Source organism: Panulirus ornatus, chromosome 2 (assembly GCF_036320965.1).
Source record: "Panulirus ornatus isolate Po-2019 chromosome 2, ASM3632096v1, whole genome shotgun sequence".
NCBI classification, from domain to species: domain Eukaryota; kingdom Metazoa; phylum Arthropoda; class Malacostraca; order Decapoda; family Palinuridae; genus Panulirus; species Panulirus ornatus.
Genome location: NC_092225.1, coordinates 96086924 through 96101654, shown reverse-complemented (window position 1 = coordinate 96101654; position 14731 = coordinate 96086924). Strand labels below are relative to the sequence as shown.

The 14731-nt window shown below is 42.4% G+C and overlaps 2 protein-coding genes across 4 annotated transcripts in view; one reads left to right on the top strand and one right to left on the bottom strand.

Annotated features, from left to right (window-relative positions):
• Positions 1–6590, top strand: part of kra (basic leucine zipper and W2 domain-containing protein kra) — a 59613-nt gene extending 53023 nt beyond the window's left edge. For all 3 annotated transcript variants that reach the window (XM_071680146.1, XM_071680136.1, XM_071680156.1), the window contains exon 11: positions 5755–6590. The gene's annotated coding sequence lies outside the window, so the exon portion shown is untranslated. The remainder of the gene's footprint in view (positions 1–5754) is intronic.
• Positions 6591–6909: 319 nt separating this feature from the next.
• The window catches only part of LOC139758610 (uncharacterized), a 17767-nt gene continuing 9945 nt past the window's right edge, over positions 6910–14731 (bottom strand). The window contains exons 2-4 of the mRNA XM_071680130.1: positions 14341–14451; positions 12921–12988; positions 6910–11897 (exon numbers count right to left, since the gene is read on the bottom strand). Coding sequence (XP_071536231.1) covers positions 7061–11897; positions 12921–12988; positions 14341–14451 — 5016 coding nt within the window. The 3' untranslated portion in view covers positions 6910–7060. The remainder of the gene's footprint in view (positions 11898–12920; positions 12989–14340; positions 14452–14731) is intronic.

The following is a 14731-nucleotide window of genomic DNA, read 5'->3' as shown; positions in this document are numbered from 1 at the left end:
ACCCATTTTCTTAAGACAGTCAACTGCAATGCTATGCACTGCAGCTGCCTTGCAACATCTCATCTTTCACCACCAAATCAACCACTTTCCATGTCTCTTTATGACCTTGCATACTTACCCACCCCAGATACACCACAATTGCCACCTGGCTGTCACACAGTCAGTGTTCCCATTTGCTCTAGTGTATTTTCTTACACTGTTAACCTTCCAAAACATTTCCTTGTTCGCCATGTTATGTGCAATGTGTTGCCAGTGGGCTGAACCATGGCATATGAGTTTTTTCACTTCATCCAAAATTTTTTCCTTATTCTCTATTGTGTGTGATGTGCTTTATTCTTCGTAATGTGCAGTATGCTGCTGGTAGGTGGAACCATATGAAGTGGTCAGGGGTACCCAAGGAAAGGTCTTGGGTTCTGGTTTCATTGCATTATATGTACACTACAGTAAGAGAGTGGATGCGAGTGAATGAGGCCATTCCTTCCTCTGTTCCTGGCACTATTTTGCTGAGTAGGGGATACAGCGAACAAGGCTGAAAGATAAAGTTTGTTGGGTTGACGTGTGTGTGTGAGAGTTAAGGACTTATGGGATGGAAAGCTGTGAGGGTAAATGAGTATTTTTGACTGCCTAGTAGTCCCAGCAGTGATATGGAGTTGCAAGGCTTGGACCATAAATGCAAAGGGGTGGATGTGATGAAATGAAATGCCTTATGATGATATGTGGCATGGATTGTTGGTCATTTAAGCGGTGAAAGAGATATGTGCTAGCAAGTGTAGTCTGTTTGAGAAAGCCAACAAGGGTGTAGTGAAATGGTTAGTAACTTTGGGGAGGATGATGGAGGAAAGTGAGAAAGAGGATCTATGGGTCAGAAGTAGAGGGGGAGAGAGAGAGAGAGAGAGAGACAGTAGTAGGTATAGGGATGGAGTGGAGGAGGCTTTAGAGTATAGAGAGAGGATTTAACTCTCAGGAAGGCTGTTTAATACAAAGATTGGAGGGATGTTTTTTACATGAATAACTTTATGCTGTCAGGCTGCACCAGACCATAAGGAGCAGTTAAGGGGCTGTACCAAGGCCATAAGGAGAAGGCAAGTAGATTGTGGATTATTATGTAGGTTTTTTTCCCATGGATCGCAGACTCAGGTTTCTGTTCTTTTGATGTGCAGAGTAGAGACTGGATATGTTTAAATGAGGAAATTATCATCCTGCTTTGGTTGCTACCTTAAGGCAGGATAAGGTAATCAGTTAAAAAAACTTAAATATTTTTCGGGTGTTTACAGGTTGGTAACCATTTTTAGCTGTTTGATATCTTATTCAAAATCTTGATCATTCTGTAGGTGTAATTTTTCATTCAAGATTTATTCAGACTTAGTTTGTCACTTACTGATGTACTCAGCATATTGGTGTTGAAAATTCAGTGCTTGCAAGTTAATTTCAAGGGGATGTGGATGTTAGGTATTGTGAAAGATTAAGATATTTTTCAAGGGATAAAGTAAGAGCTGAGAAAAAAAGGAGCAGTGCTTTGCAGGATTTTTTTCGTACTTGTTCACTCTTTCGCTTGTTAGCAAGGTAGTGCCAGGAACAAAGAAAAGGACTCGTACACATTGAGTTGAAATTTATCTTTAATGAATAATTTGCATTTTGATAAATCATGTTCAGTTTAAAGTTTGTGTAGAAAAAAAAAAAAAAAAAAGCCGGGTGCCGGTCTTCACTAGCATGTTATTGCATATTTAATATTACTTATTTATACTTTTTTTTTGGGGGGGTATGGAATTCCATACTTTGTACATTGTATTGTTTTACAACTTCTTAAATTGCTGTATGCAGTCTGCATTGACCATGCCCTCAGTCATTTTACTTTGTTTTGTTTTGTTCTCTCGTTCTGTTCCTTCATTTCTTGTAGAACTGTTCTCTTTCACCAATCCATTCTATAAACTTAAAATTGTGTTCAGTTCACTTCTCTAGAAATTTATTTTTTTTTTTATTATACTTTGTTGCTGTCTCCCGCGTTTGCGAGGTAGCGCAAGGAAACAGACGAAAGAAATGGCCCCCCCCCATACACATGTATATACATACGTCCACACACGCATATATACATACCTACACAGCTTTCCATGGTTTACCCCAGTCGCTTCACATGCCTTGATTCAATCCACTGACAGCACGTCAACCCCGGTATACCACATCGCTCCAATTCACTCTATTCCTTGCCCTCCTTTCACCCTCCTGCATGTTCAGGCCCCGATCACACAAAATCTTTTTCACTCCATCTTTCCACCTCCAGTTTGGTCTCCCTCTTCTCCTCGTTCCCTCCACCTCCGACACATATATCCTCTTGGTCAATCTTTCCTCACTCATTCTCTCCATGTGCCCAAACCACTTCAAAACACCCTCTTCTGCTCTCTCAACCACGCTCTTTTTATTTCCACACATCTCTCTTACCCTTATGTTACTCACTCGATCAAACCACCTCACACCACACATTGTCCTCAAACATCTCATTTCCAGCACATCCATCCTCCTGCGCACAACTCTATCCATAGCCCACGCCTCGCAACCATACAACATTGTTGGAACCACTATTCCTTCAAACATACCCATTTTTGCTTTCCGAGATAATGTTCTCGACTTCCACACATTCTTCAAGGCCCCCAGAATTTTCGCCCCCTCCCCCACCCTATGATCCACTTCCGCTTCCATGGTTCCATCCGCTGCCAGATCCACTCCCAGATATCTAAAACACTTCACTTCCTCCAGTTTTTCTCCATTCAAACTCACCTCCCAATTGACTTGACCCTCAACCCTACTGTACCTAATAACCTTGCTCTTATTCACATTTACTCTCAACTTTCTTCTTCCACACACTTTACCAAACTCAGTCACCAGCTTCTGCAGTTTCTCACATGAATCAGCCACCAGCGCTGTATCATCAGCGAACAACAACTGACTCACTTCCCAAGCTCTCTCATCCCCAACAGACTTCATACTTGCCCCTCTTTCCAAAACTCTTGCATTTACCTCCCTAACAACCCCATCCATAAACAAATTAAACAACCATGGAGACATCACACACCCCTGCCGCAAACCTACATTCACTGAGAACCAATCACTTTCCTCTTTTCCTACACGTACACATGCCTTACATCCTCGATAAAAACTTTTCACTGCTTCTAACAACTTTCCTCCCACACCATATATTCTTAATACCTTCCACAGAGCATCTCTATCAACTCTATCATATGCCTTCTCCAGATCCATAAATGCTACATACAAATCCATTTGCTTTTCTAAGTATTTCTCACATACATTCTTCAAAGCAAACACCTGATCCACACATCCTCTACCACTTCTGAAACCACACTGCTCTTCCCCGATCTGATGCTCTGTACATGCCTTCACCCTCTCAATCAATACCCTCCCATACAATTTACCAGGAATACTCAACAAACTTATACCTCTGTAATTTGAGCACTCGCTCTTATCCCCTTTGCCTTTGTACAATGGCACTATGCACGCATTCCGCCAATCCTCAGGCACCTCACCATGAGTCATACATACATTAAATAACCTTACCAACCAGTCCACAATACAGTCACCCCCTTTTTTAATAAATTCCACTGCAATACCATCCAAACCTGCTGCCTTGCCGGCTTTCATCTTCCGCAAAGCTTTCACTACCTCTTCTCTGTTTACCAAATAATTTTCCCTAACCCTCTCACTTTGCACACCACCTCGACCAAAACACCCTATATCTGCCACTCTATCATCAAACACATTCAACAAACCTTCAAAATACTCACTCCATCTCCTTCTCACATCACCACTACTTGTTATCACCTCCCCATTTGCGCCCTTCACTGAAGTTCCCATTTGCTCCCTTGTCTTACGCACTTTATTTACCTCCTTCCAGAACATCTTTTTATTCTCCCTAAAATTTAATGATACTCTCTCACCCCAACTCTCATTTGCCCTTTTTTTCACCTCTTGCACCTTCTCTTGACCTCCTGTCTCTTTCTTTTATACATCTCCCACTCAATTTCATTTTTTCCCTGCAAAAATCGTCCAAATGCCTCTCTCTTCTCTTTCACTAATACTCTTACTTCTTCATCCCACCACTCACTACCCTTTCTAATCAACCCACCTCCCACTCTTCTCATGCCACAAGCATCTTTTGTGCAATCCATCACTGATTCCCTAAATACATCCCATTCCTCCCCCACTCCCCTTACTTCCATTGTTCTCACCTTTTTCCATTCTGTACTCAGTCTCTCCTGGTACTTCCTCACACAGGTCTCCTTCCCAAGCTCACTTACTCTCACCACCCTCTTCACCCCAACATTCACTCTTCTTTTCTGAAAACCCATACAAATCTTCACCTTAGCCTCCACAAGATAATGATCAGACAGTTGCACCTCTCAGCACATTAACATCCAAAAGTCTCTCTTTCGCACGCCTGTCAATTAACACGTAATCCAATAACGCTCTCTGGCCATCTCTCCTACTTACATAAGTATACTTATGTATATCTCGCTTTTTAAACCAGGTATTCCCAATCATCAGTCCTTTTTCAGCACACAAATCTACAAGCTCTTCACCATTTCCATTTACAACACTGAACACCCCATGTATACCAATTATTCCCTCAACTGCCACATTACTCACCTTTGCATTCAAATCACCCATCACTATAACCCGGTCTCGTGCATCAAAACCACCAACACACTCATTCAGCTGCTCCCAAAACACTTGCCTCTCATGATCTTTCTTCTCATGCCCAGGCGCATATGCACCAATAATCACCCACCTCTCTCCATCAACTTTCAGTTTTACCCATATTAATCGAGAATTTACTTTCTTACATTCTGTCACATACTCCCACAACTCCTGTTTCAGGAGTATTGCTACTCCTTCCCTTGCTCTTGTCCTCTCACTAACCCCTGACTTTACTCCCCAGACATTCCCAAACCACTCTTCCCCTTTACCCTTGAGCTTCGTTTCACTCAGAGCCAAAACATCCAGGTTCCTTTCCTCAAACATAGTACCTATCTCTCCTTTTTTCACATCTTGGTTACATCCACACACATTTAGGCACCCCACTCTGAGCCTTCGAGGAGGATGAGCACTCCCCGCGTGACTCCTTCTTCTGTTTCCCATTTCAGAAAGTTAATACAAGGAGGGGAGGATTTCTGGCCCCCCGCTCCCGTCCCCTCTAGTCGCTTTCTACGACACGCGAGGAATACGTGGGAAGTATTCTTTCACCCCTATCCCCAGGGATAATATACATATATATACACATACACACATACACACACATACACATACATACGCACATATACACACACACACACATATATATACATATGAAAAATGTAAGAAACAATTTAGAAAACTGAAACTTCTAGCTTGAAATGAATGAAAAAAAAATGAATGTCACATAATGGTTCAACCTCTGGCTATGGAAAAAGGAAATGTATAATTTATTTACATAAATAATTTGATTCTTAATTCTGGTACAATCTTTGTTGCTTTCTTCTGGACCTTTTCTATTAGCTCTTCATGCTCTTGAAGTGCAGTAACTAAGCTTGAGAAGCACATTGTAGTTGTAGCCATATGATTTTTTTTTTTTTTACTTTTAGCAACCTGTTGGACTATGTGTGTTGTGCAATGTTACATTTTTTAATGTTGAGGAATGTTTAAAGAAATGTATTATACCAAGGATGGATTGAATGGAAGTCCCTAACATGTTTGTATTATTTGCAGCACGGCCAGTTTTCCAACTTCGCTGCCAATTGCAAAGGAGCCATCCATGGTGCCATTCTTGTCAACCACTGAGGCGCCTCCAAAGCTGTTAATTTGCTAAATCCCACAGCGCCTCTTTGAAAGTGGTTCCTGTAAAGCCTACAGGCACTCATTACTACACTTTAAATAGCTTCCCAGATCACAAGATCAGAGAGCAGCATCGGCCCTCCAACACATCCCAAGTACTGCCGCTGCAAATGCTTCATTCATCTTCTAGTACAAAACCATTGCTCTTCTCTAATGACCACCCATGTTGGAGTGACCGTCAAGTTTCCGGGGCCTTGCTTGATCACTAGCGAGGAGTTTAGGAAAGTGCTCTTCTCACCTCTTCCTATACAGTTTTTTAATTTGTTGTGATGCATGTCCAGTTTTCAGCTACTGGTCTCACTGAATAATGCTGTGATTTTATGTTATGAGGAAATTAATATTGGATAGGCATTGTTGAATTTTGAAATATTCCTTTTACTGGTGTGTTTTGAGAATGAGCACATAATTTTGCATTATTTTTGAAGGCTATTGAAGTGAATGTGTGAGAATGATGTGACAGTTGAATTTTATAGGATGCACTAGCTTGCCCAATATGAATTTTTCAGATAATCCCTCTTGTAGTACTTGGTCCTTTAAATTGATCGAGTGTTTAGCATGAAAGTGTTCCATGATAATGGAAATAAATGGTTCTTTTTACTTTTTTATAGAAAGGGGGCTCCTCCCAGCTTGCCCATGGTAATTCTTTATTTTATAATCCTTATTGTAGGTGTGGGACAATGTTTTTTGGTAAATAAAAACATTGAGTAAAATGGTTTTGATTTGCCTTTTATTGAATATTAGAGAGATTCTCACATTTGGCATGGAGGCAAGATTTGATAACTCTTAGAAAAATATATGTATATATATATATATATATGCACTTAGAGAGTATCATAACTTATTTACAATTATGTATTGGTTATCCAATTTCTACCCTAAAGCAGTAGTCTGTTTGGCAGCCAAGACCTGTTTCATGACAAGTGCTGTAAGACAACACCTGGTCTGCATTGTTACCAGAGAAGCCATGTGAAATTGGTTGCAGTTTTACAACATATATAGCTTTGATATCACAATAAAAGTTTTTTGAAGGATAATTCTCGGTAAGCAGTAAATACAACAATCATTGACTAGAAGTTGATAGAAATGGATAATCTGGAAAACATGCAACAAAAATAATCTATGTATAGCTTAGCAACAAATATACTGTGTTGTGGACATCATACTGAGTATAACCATCAGTCTATATATTTCTTGAAAATAGACTTGCTGCAGAATTTTTATCAGCAGGGGAAACCTGTAATTGGTGTGAAACCAATTGTTTCAGTACATTTTCTGTGGAACCACTGACGGAACTAACTTTAGCAGAAACAATCGACTTGTCCTGACTTCCTGGAGCAGGTGAATTTCTACCAATTCTCTTGAGGTTAAAAGTTTTGTGATGCAAGTTTGTACCTATTGACTGATGGCCAGTGAATCCACTACCTCTGATGTTTCCACTGCTGATACCTACATGTCTTCCTTGTGATATAAGACCCCCTTGTGAATGAGATGAAAATGTTGTTGGTTGTTGACCAATGCCTGCTGCAACTTTGCCACCGCTGAACACTGTACCTCCTCTAACTATACCTCTGCTTAATCCTGTCTGACTTCCTGTAGATGCAAAGTTGATTGAGGGTGCATGGGAGAAAATAGTATTTTTTAGTGGTTGTGGAATAACCCTAGCAGTGGTGACTCTTCCTCGGTTGGCTGCTTCCCCATGATCATTAAAGTGTTTGTGTCCAAGTCTCTGCTTGGGTCTTGGGGACACTGTAGCACTTGTAGGGTTGAGCCTTACAATTCTGGTTTCGGAGTCCACGCCTCCAAATCCGGTCAAAGTTCCTCTGTGTGCAACTTGTCCTTCACCCACTCCAACTAAGAATGCACCATTTGATGCTTGACTTTCGTGGAGCCTACTTCCTTTTAATTTTTCAATGATTAAGCCACCATTAGCCTCATTAGTATGAAAACTACTTCCACTTGCTTGTGCAACTGAGAATCCAGTTCTTGCTGCCTGCTTTCCACTGAATCCATTTAAACCAACATGGGCTCCTTGGAATCCACTTCTACCTCTCTGTCCAAGTGGGAATCTATGTAGTTGTATTCCACTAACTCCTGTCTGCGTTTTGTGTCCAACTTTGTGTACAGGTGCAGATGAGATTAGGGTACTTGCAACAGGGGCAGAACTGATGACATTGGCTGATGCTCCACCTGTTGCTAAGCCACCAGAACCTATTCCAGGAGAGCTACGAACTGGGCTTATGTTGTCTATTGGTTTTGCATGGAAACTGCTCCCACTGCCTGTGTGACTTACTGTTACACCAGCCCCACCAGTCAGAGTGGAACTGAAGCTACTTCCAATTGTCCCATGTTCATCAGAATGAATGTCCCCTCCTTGCTTGCTGGCAAAGCCATCATCTCCATCACTAACTTCAGTGTGGCCAGCAAATCTGCTTCCAGTTTGCTGTGTGGCAAAGCCACTAACTCCTGTTGCATGACTGGCAGCAAAACTGCCTGTCTGTTGTGAAGTTAAGCCACTAGTTTTAACTCTAGTGTGACCAACAGCAAGATTGTCTCCTGTGTGACCAAATCTGCCTCCTGTCTGCTGTGAGGCAAAGCCAATGACACCTGCCCCACTGTGACTAGCAGCAAAGTCAGTGTGTTGTCTAGCGGCAGAATTGCCTGTTGAATGTTTTGATGTAAAGCCACTGGCCCCAGCACCTATGTGGCCAAGAGCAAAGTTGCCTCCAACAGCTTGTATGGCATGACTTTCAGTATGCTCATCTCTTCCTTCTGCATGACTTTCAGTATGTTCATCTCTTCCTTCTGCATGACTTTCAGTATGCTCATCTCTTCCTTCTGCATGACTTTCACTATGCTCATCTCTTCCTTCTGCATGGCTTATGGTATGCTCATCTCTACTCTCTGCATGGCTTATGGTATGCTCATCTCTACTTGCATGACTTTCACTATGCTCATCTCTACCTTCTGCATGGCTTACGGTATGCTCATCTCTTACTTCTGCACGGTTTATAATATGTTCAACATTGCCGACTGTATGACTTTCATGCTCGTCTCTTCCTTCTGTTTGGCTTACGATATGCTCATCTCTACCTTCAGCATGGATTATGTGATCATCTCTACTTACACCATGTTTTACAGTATGATCATTTCTACCTCGTGTATGGCTTATGGTAAAATGATCCCTACCCACTTGACTTGAAGCAACTCTACTTCCACCTAAAGTCTGGCTTTTAGAAAAGCCCGAATCTATTACTTTTGTTTGGTGTGTTGCAAATCCACTTGTTCCACCGCCAAAGCGATCAGCAGCAAACTTACCTCTACTAACAGAATCACCGAAACCAATCTGGTTTGAGGTTAGTCCACCAGCAAAGCCAATACCGCTCACATCTTGTGGCCGTAATTCAGGAGCACCACCCTGCCCGGCCCCGGTAAATTCACCACCCTCGTGCCCTTCACCATCTCCTTCTTCCCCATCATCCCCATCCTCCTCTTCTCTTCTTCCTTTTTCCTCTTCCTCACTCCCATCATCCTCCTCCTCCTCACTGTCATCTTCCTCTTCACCTTCATGTTCTTCTCCAATTCTAGCAAAGGCGTCAACCTGGAAACCACCTGTGTCACCATGTTCGAACCCATCAAAAGAAGCGGAATGAGCATCACCATCTGAGACCAATTCGTCTCCAGATATGAACCCAGTACTTGAGTCGGTTTCTGAGTCGAAGTCAGAAGCACCTGTTGCAGTGAACCCAGCACCTCCTGCTGAGGCTAATCCACTGCTGCCTGAAGTGATCCCATGTGTTACTCCTGTTGAGGTAAAACTAGTACCTGTAGTGGATCCAGTGGTTACACCTTTTGAACCGAAGTCAGCACCTTCAAATGAAGTTGAATCAATGCCACTGGAAGAATCAAAGCCAACACCTACCCCTGAAGTGAAACCAGCGCTGCTTGCTGAGGTAAATCCACTGCTTCCTGAAGTGAATCCAGTACTTACTCCTGTGGAACCGAAGCCAGCACTTTCCCCTGTAGAACCGAAGCCAGCACCTGAGGATGATGCACTGCTTCCTGAAGCGAATCCAGTACTTACTCCTTTGGAACCAAAGCCAGCACCTGAGGATGATGCACTGCTTCCTGAAGCGAATCCAGTACTTACTCCTGTAGAACCAAAGCCAGCACCTGAGGATGATGCACTGCTTCCTGAAGTGAATCCAGTACTTGCTCCTGCGGAATTGAAGCCAGCACTTGAGGATGATGCACTGCTTCCAGAAGCGAATCCAGTACTTACTCCTGCGGAACCGAAGCCAGCACCTGAGGATGATGCACTGCTTCCTGAAGTGAATCCAGTACTTACTCCGGTAGAATCGAAGCCAGCACCTGAGGATGATCCACTGCTTCCTGAAGCGAATCCAGTACTTACTCCTGCGGAACCAAAGCCAGCACCTGAGGATGATGCACTGCTTCCTGAAGCGAATCCAGTACTTACTCCTGCGGAACCGAAGCCAGCACCTGAGGATGATGCACTGCTTCCTGAAGCGAATTCAGTACTAACTCCTTTGGAACTGAAGCCAGCACTTGAGGATGATGCACTGCTTCCTGAAGCGAATCCAGTACTTACTCCTCTGGAACCAAAGCCAGCACCTGAGGATGATGCACTGCTTCCTGAAGCGAATCCAGTACTTACTCCTTTGGAACCAAAGCCAGCACTTGATGATGCACTGCTTCCTGAAGCGAATCCAGTACTTACTCCTTTGGAACCGAAGCCAGCACCTGAGGATGATGCACTGCTTCCTGAAGCGAATCCAGTACTTACTCCTGTAGAACCGAAGCCAGCACCTGAGGATGATGCACTGCTTCCTGAAGCGAATCCAGTACTTACTCCTGTGGAACCGAAGCCAGCACCTGAGGATGATGCACTGCTTCCTGAAGCGAATCCAGTACTTACTCCTGTGGAACCAAAGCCAGCACCTGAGGATGATGCACTGCTTCCTGAAGCGAATCCAGTACTTACTCCTTTGGAACCAAAGCCAGCACCTGAGGATGATGCACTGCTTCCTGAAGCGAATCCAGTACTTACTCCTTTGGAACCAAAGCCAGCACCTGAGGATGATGCACTGCTTCCTGAAGTGAATCCAGTACTTACTCCTGTAGAACCGAAGCCAGCACCTGAGGATGATGCACTGCTTCCTGAAGCGAATCCAGTACTTAACCTTTTAGAACCAAAGCCAGCACCTGCTGAGGATGATCCACTGATTCCTGAGGTGAATCCTGTAGAACTGAAGCCAGCACCTGCTGAGGAGGAGGGGGAGGACGCACTGCTTCCTAAAGCGAATCCAGTACTTAATCTTGTAGAACCAAAGCCAGCACCTGCTGAGGATGATCTGCTGCTTCCTGAAGTGAATCCTGTAGAACTGAAGCCAGCATCTGCTGAGGAGGAGGATGATGCCCTGCTTCCTGAAGCGAATCCAGTGGTCACCCGTTTTGAACTGAATCCAGCACTTTTTACCTTGGAACCAAAGTTAGTACCACCTACTGAGGTGGTGGATACAGCACTAACAGCTGTGTCTGATCCACTGGATCCTGTGGATACTTTCTGAGATCTGATTCCACTGCCTGAAGTGAATACTTTAGACCCAAAGCCAGAACTACCTGCTGAGGCTGGTCCACCAGTGCTGGCATGTGAGGTGAAATCAGATTTTTCCTTGGAAGCAAACCCACTTCCTCTTCTCGCAGAAGCAGAGCTTCTCCTCGCTCCTGAAGAGGTGAAAGTATCACCACTCGCTCCCAAGGAGAGTTCAGAATTCCTAGCCTCAACAGACCCAAAACCGCGGGTGATGTGAACGTTACTTGACTCTCCTTCGTACTGCACCTCGACAATGAAACCAGAGTCCCCCACCACTTCGTAGTTGACTCTCTGGTTGCGTCCGTCGGGGAGGTGGACGAAGTACTGGCCTCCAGTCGAAGCCCCTTCATTCTTCTCGAAGTGGCCAAAGTTGTTGCCCGAATGGGAGTCTTCCACGTCATATCTGTTAAAATGGTTGGGTTCAACTTACGACAAATAATTTTTAAGGAAAGATTTTTCATTTTTTTATGTTGCGAGTGTACTGATTTTATATGCTTAGGAGGATAGAAAAGATCGCAAAAAATCTTGAGCGAAATATTTTAAAGTGATCTGATATTGTAGGCTATCTTCTATGAGAATTATTTATTTTTCTTACCCATACACTCGGGTTAACCACAAGATCAAACCAATGCTTTCATGGGTATTCACTTGGGATAGGATAATCGTACAACCTTGGCTATCTATTATCTCAGTCTTCCAATCTCGTCCAAAGCTTGTCAAAAAAATGGTTGTTAAAATACTTTAGATATAAAGTTCTGATTTTTTTTTTGTATTATCACAGGAACAAAGGTCGAGTTGACATCAAACTTGATTGAATGGAATTACTCTTGTGACTTGGAAATGCAGTTCATTATTCTTTTTCCCATACATATCCGCCATTTCTTGGATTAGTGAGTTAGCCTGATTCGCTCATGTTCATTGTCTATTTTCTTGTGCACAGTGCACCAAAACCTAAACCCTGTCCACAACCAAACCCCACAGACTTTACCATGGTTTTCTCAGACTGTTTTAATATGTATCCTGGTCCACCATATACCGCATTGCTCCTTTTCGCTTTGTCCCTTGCACGCCAAGCACCTTCTTGCCTGCATGTTGTCTGGGAACCCTTTAAAGCATATCTCTCTCTGTTCTTTTACCTCCTTGATTCCCTCCATACCTAAGATATAAATGTTTTGAATGGATGAGATTGATTTCTCGGTACGATACATACACTCCAGGAAAAGCAGGTTTATGAGCCTTAAGGAGACATGTGTCTTTGCATAGAAAGAATTTTACCGAGACATACTGTTAGAACATGATTAACACATGCTTTCTGGGAACTGGCTACTCTTTGGGATAACAGGAGTGTAACTGTAAATGGCATGTTGATATTTATCATAGTCAACTTGATACATTTACCAGACATGATGATGATAGACAGATTTACCTGTAGGAGTAATTGGTGTCCTCTTGTTCCCCATGGTCATCATGGTGACTGTCTTCTCTAGCATGACCCTGGGACACCACACAACAGAAATGATATGATTATGATATTTATAGACTTGATTTTGTTCTTATACTTTTTTTGGTGTAGGTTGTGAAATACATCTTTATATGGTGATTATGTATATAAAAAAAAGAAGGTATGTGTCTTATTATAGCTGTACACATACAGTGATTGATTTGTCAGGAGAATTATGGTATAGCCAAATAATTCTGACCTTGTTAAACATCATTTTATATTTTTTATGCTGACTGAAAGGTAAGTATACGCAGGGCACCAGACCTGTAAATAGCAAGATAGATTTGGAAATCCCAACACCACATTTATACACATGCACAGATTCATACTTGCTTGACTTCATTCATTCCTGGCGCTATTCCGCCCCACAGGAAACATCGCTACCCCTATCCATACTTCAGCGAGGGAGCGCCAGGAAAGCATACATAAAAGGCCATATTAGTTCACACTCAGTCTCTAATCTGGTATGTGTAATGCACCGAAACCACAGCTCCCTAACCACATCCAGGACCCACACACCTTTCCATGGTTTACCCGACATTTCACATGCCCTGGCTCAATCTTTTTTTTTTTTTTACCCCTTCTCTTGCTCTCTTTTCCCATTATACTTGTTCTCCATTTTCTGTGCAACAAGTTAGCATCAGAAAGAAACGAAAACGGCTTCGTCCTCTCGCATCCAATCTCAAGCTGTCATCTATATGCAATGAAACAGCCAGGCCTCACACATTTTTCCATGGTTTCCTCTGACCACTTCGTATGTTTTAGTTCAGCCCATTGACAAAGTTGCCTATATATATATATATATATATATATATATATATATATATATATATATATATATATATTATATATATGTGTGTGTGTGTGTATATATATTCATACTATTCGCCATTTCCCGCGTTAGCGAGGTAGCGTTAAGAACAAAGGACTGGGTCTTTGAGGGAACATCCTCACCTGGCCCCCTTCTCTGTTCCTTCTTTTGAAAAAAAAAAAAAAATATTTCCAACCCCCTGGCTCCCTCCCCTTTTAGTCGCCTTCTACGACATGCAGGGAATACGTGGCAAGTATTCTTTCTCCCCTATCCCCAGGGATAATATATATATATATATATATATATATATATATATATATATATATATATATATATATATATATATATATATATATTATATATCAGAAATTACGATCCAATTCTTTGCAATACACTTGATGAAAGAGTCAGTATTGAAATCTATCATCTCGTGTGTATCAGATTCACACGGCAACTGGGCTTGGCATCGTTCATAAGAGCTAAAATACCTGACTTAACAAAACTTAACAAGGCGATTCGAACCATGTGACTTACCGTAGAGAGCGCGGGGCTTGGGCTGGCCCTCCGAGGTTTATAACCCTGCGCCCTGACCGGCCCAGCGGACCACCACAACACACAGGTCGCCACCACCAGCACCAACCACACCTGACCCCACCAAAGGAGAAAAATAGGGATAGACCATTAATGAAGAACATGGACATGATCCCGTAAGTGTTTATCATTATCTTAAGTCCTAAGTAGATGGAGAATAAGTTGTGATTTTAGGGTGGTTTTCTGAAGACATTATGAGTTAAGAGGAGGTAGTTCGTGAGGGAGTTGTTTTGGTCAAAGCTTTTCAAGTGAGGAAGGGAATATAGTGTTTATATGGAGATTATATTTAGAAAAATAGTAGTATATATATTTGTATATTTAGAGACGAGTTTGT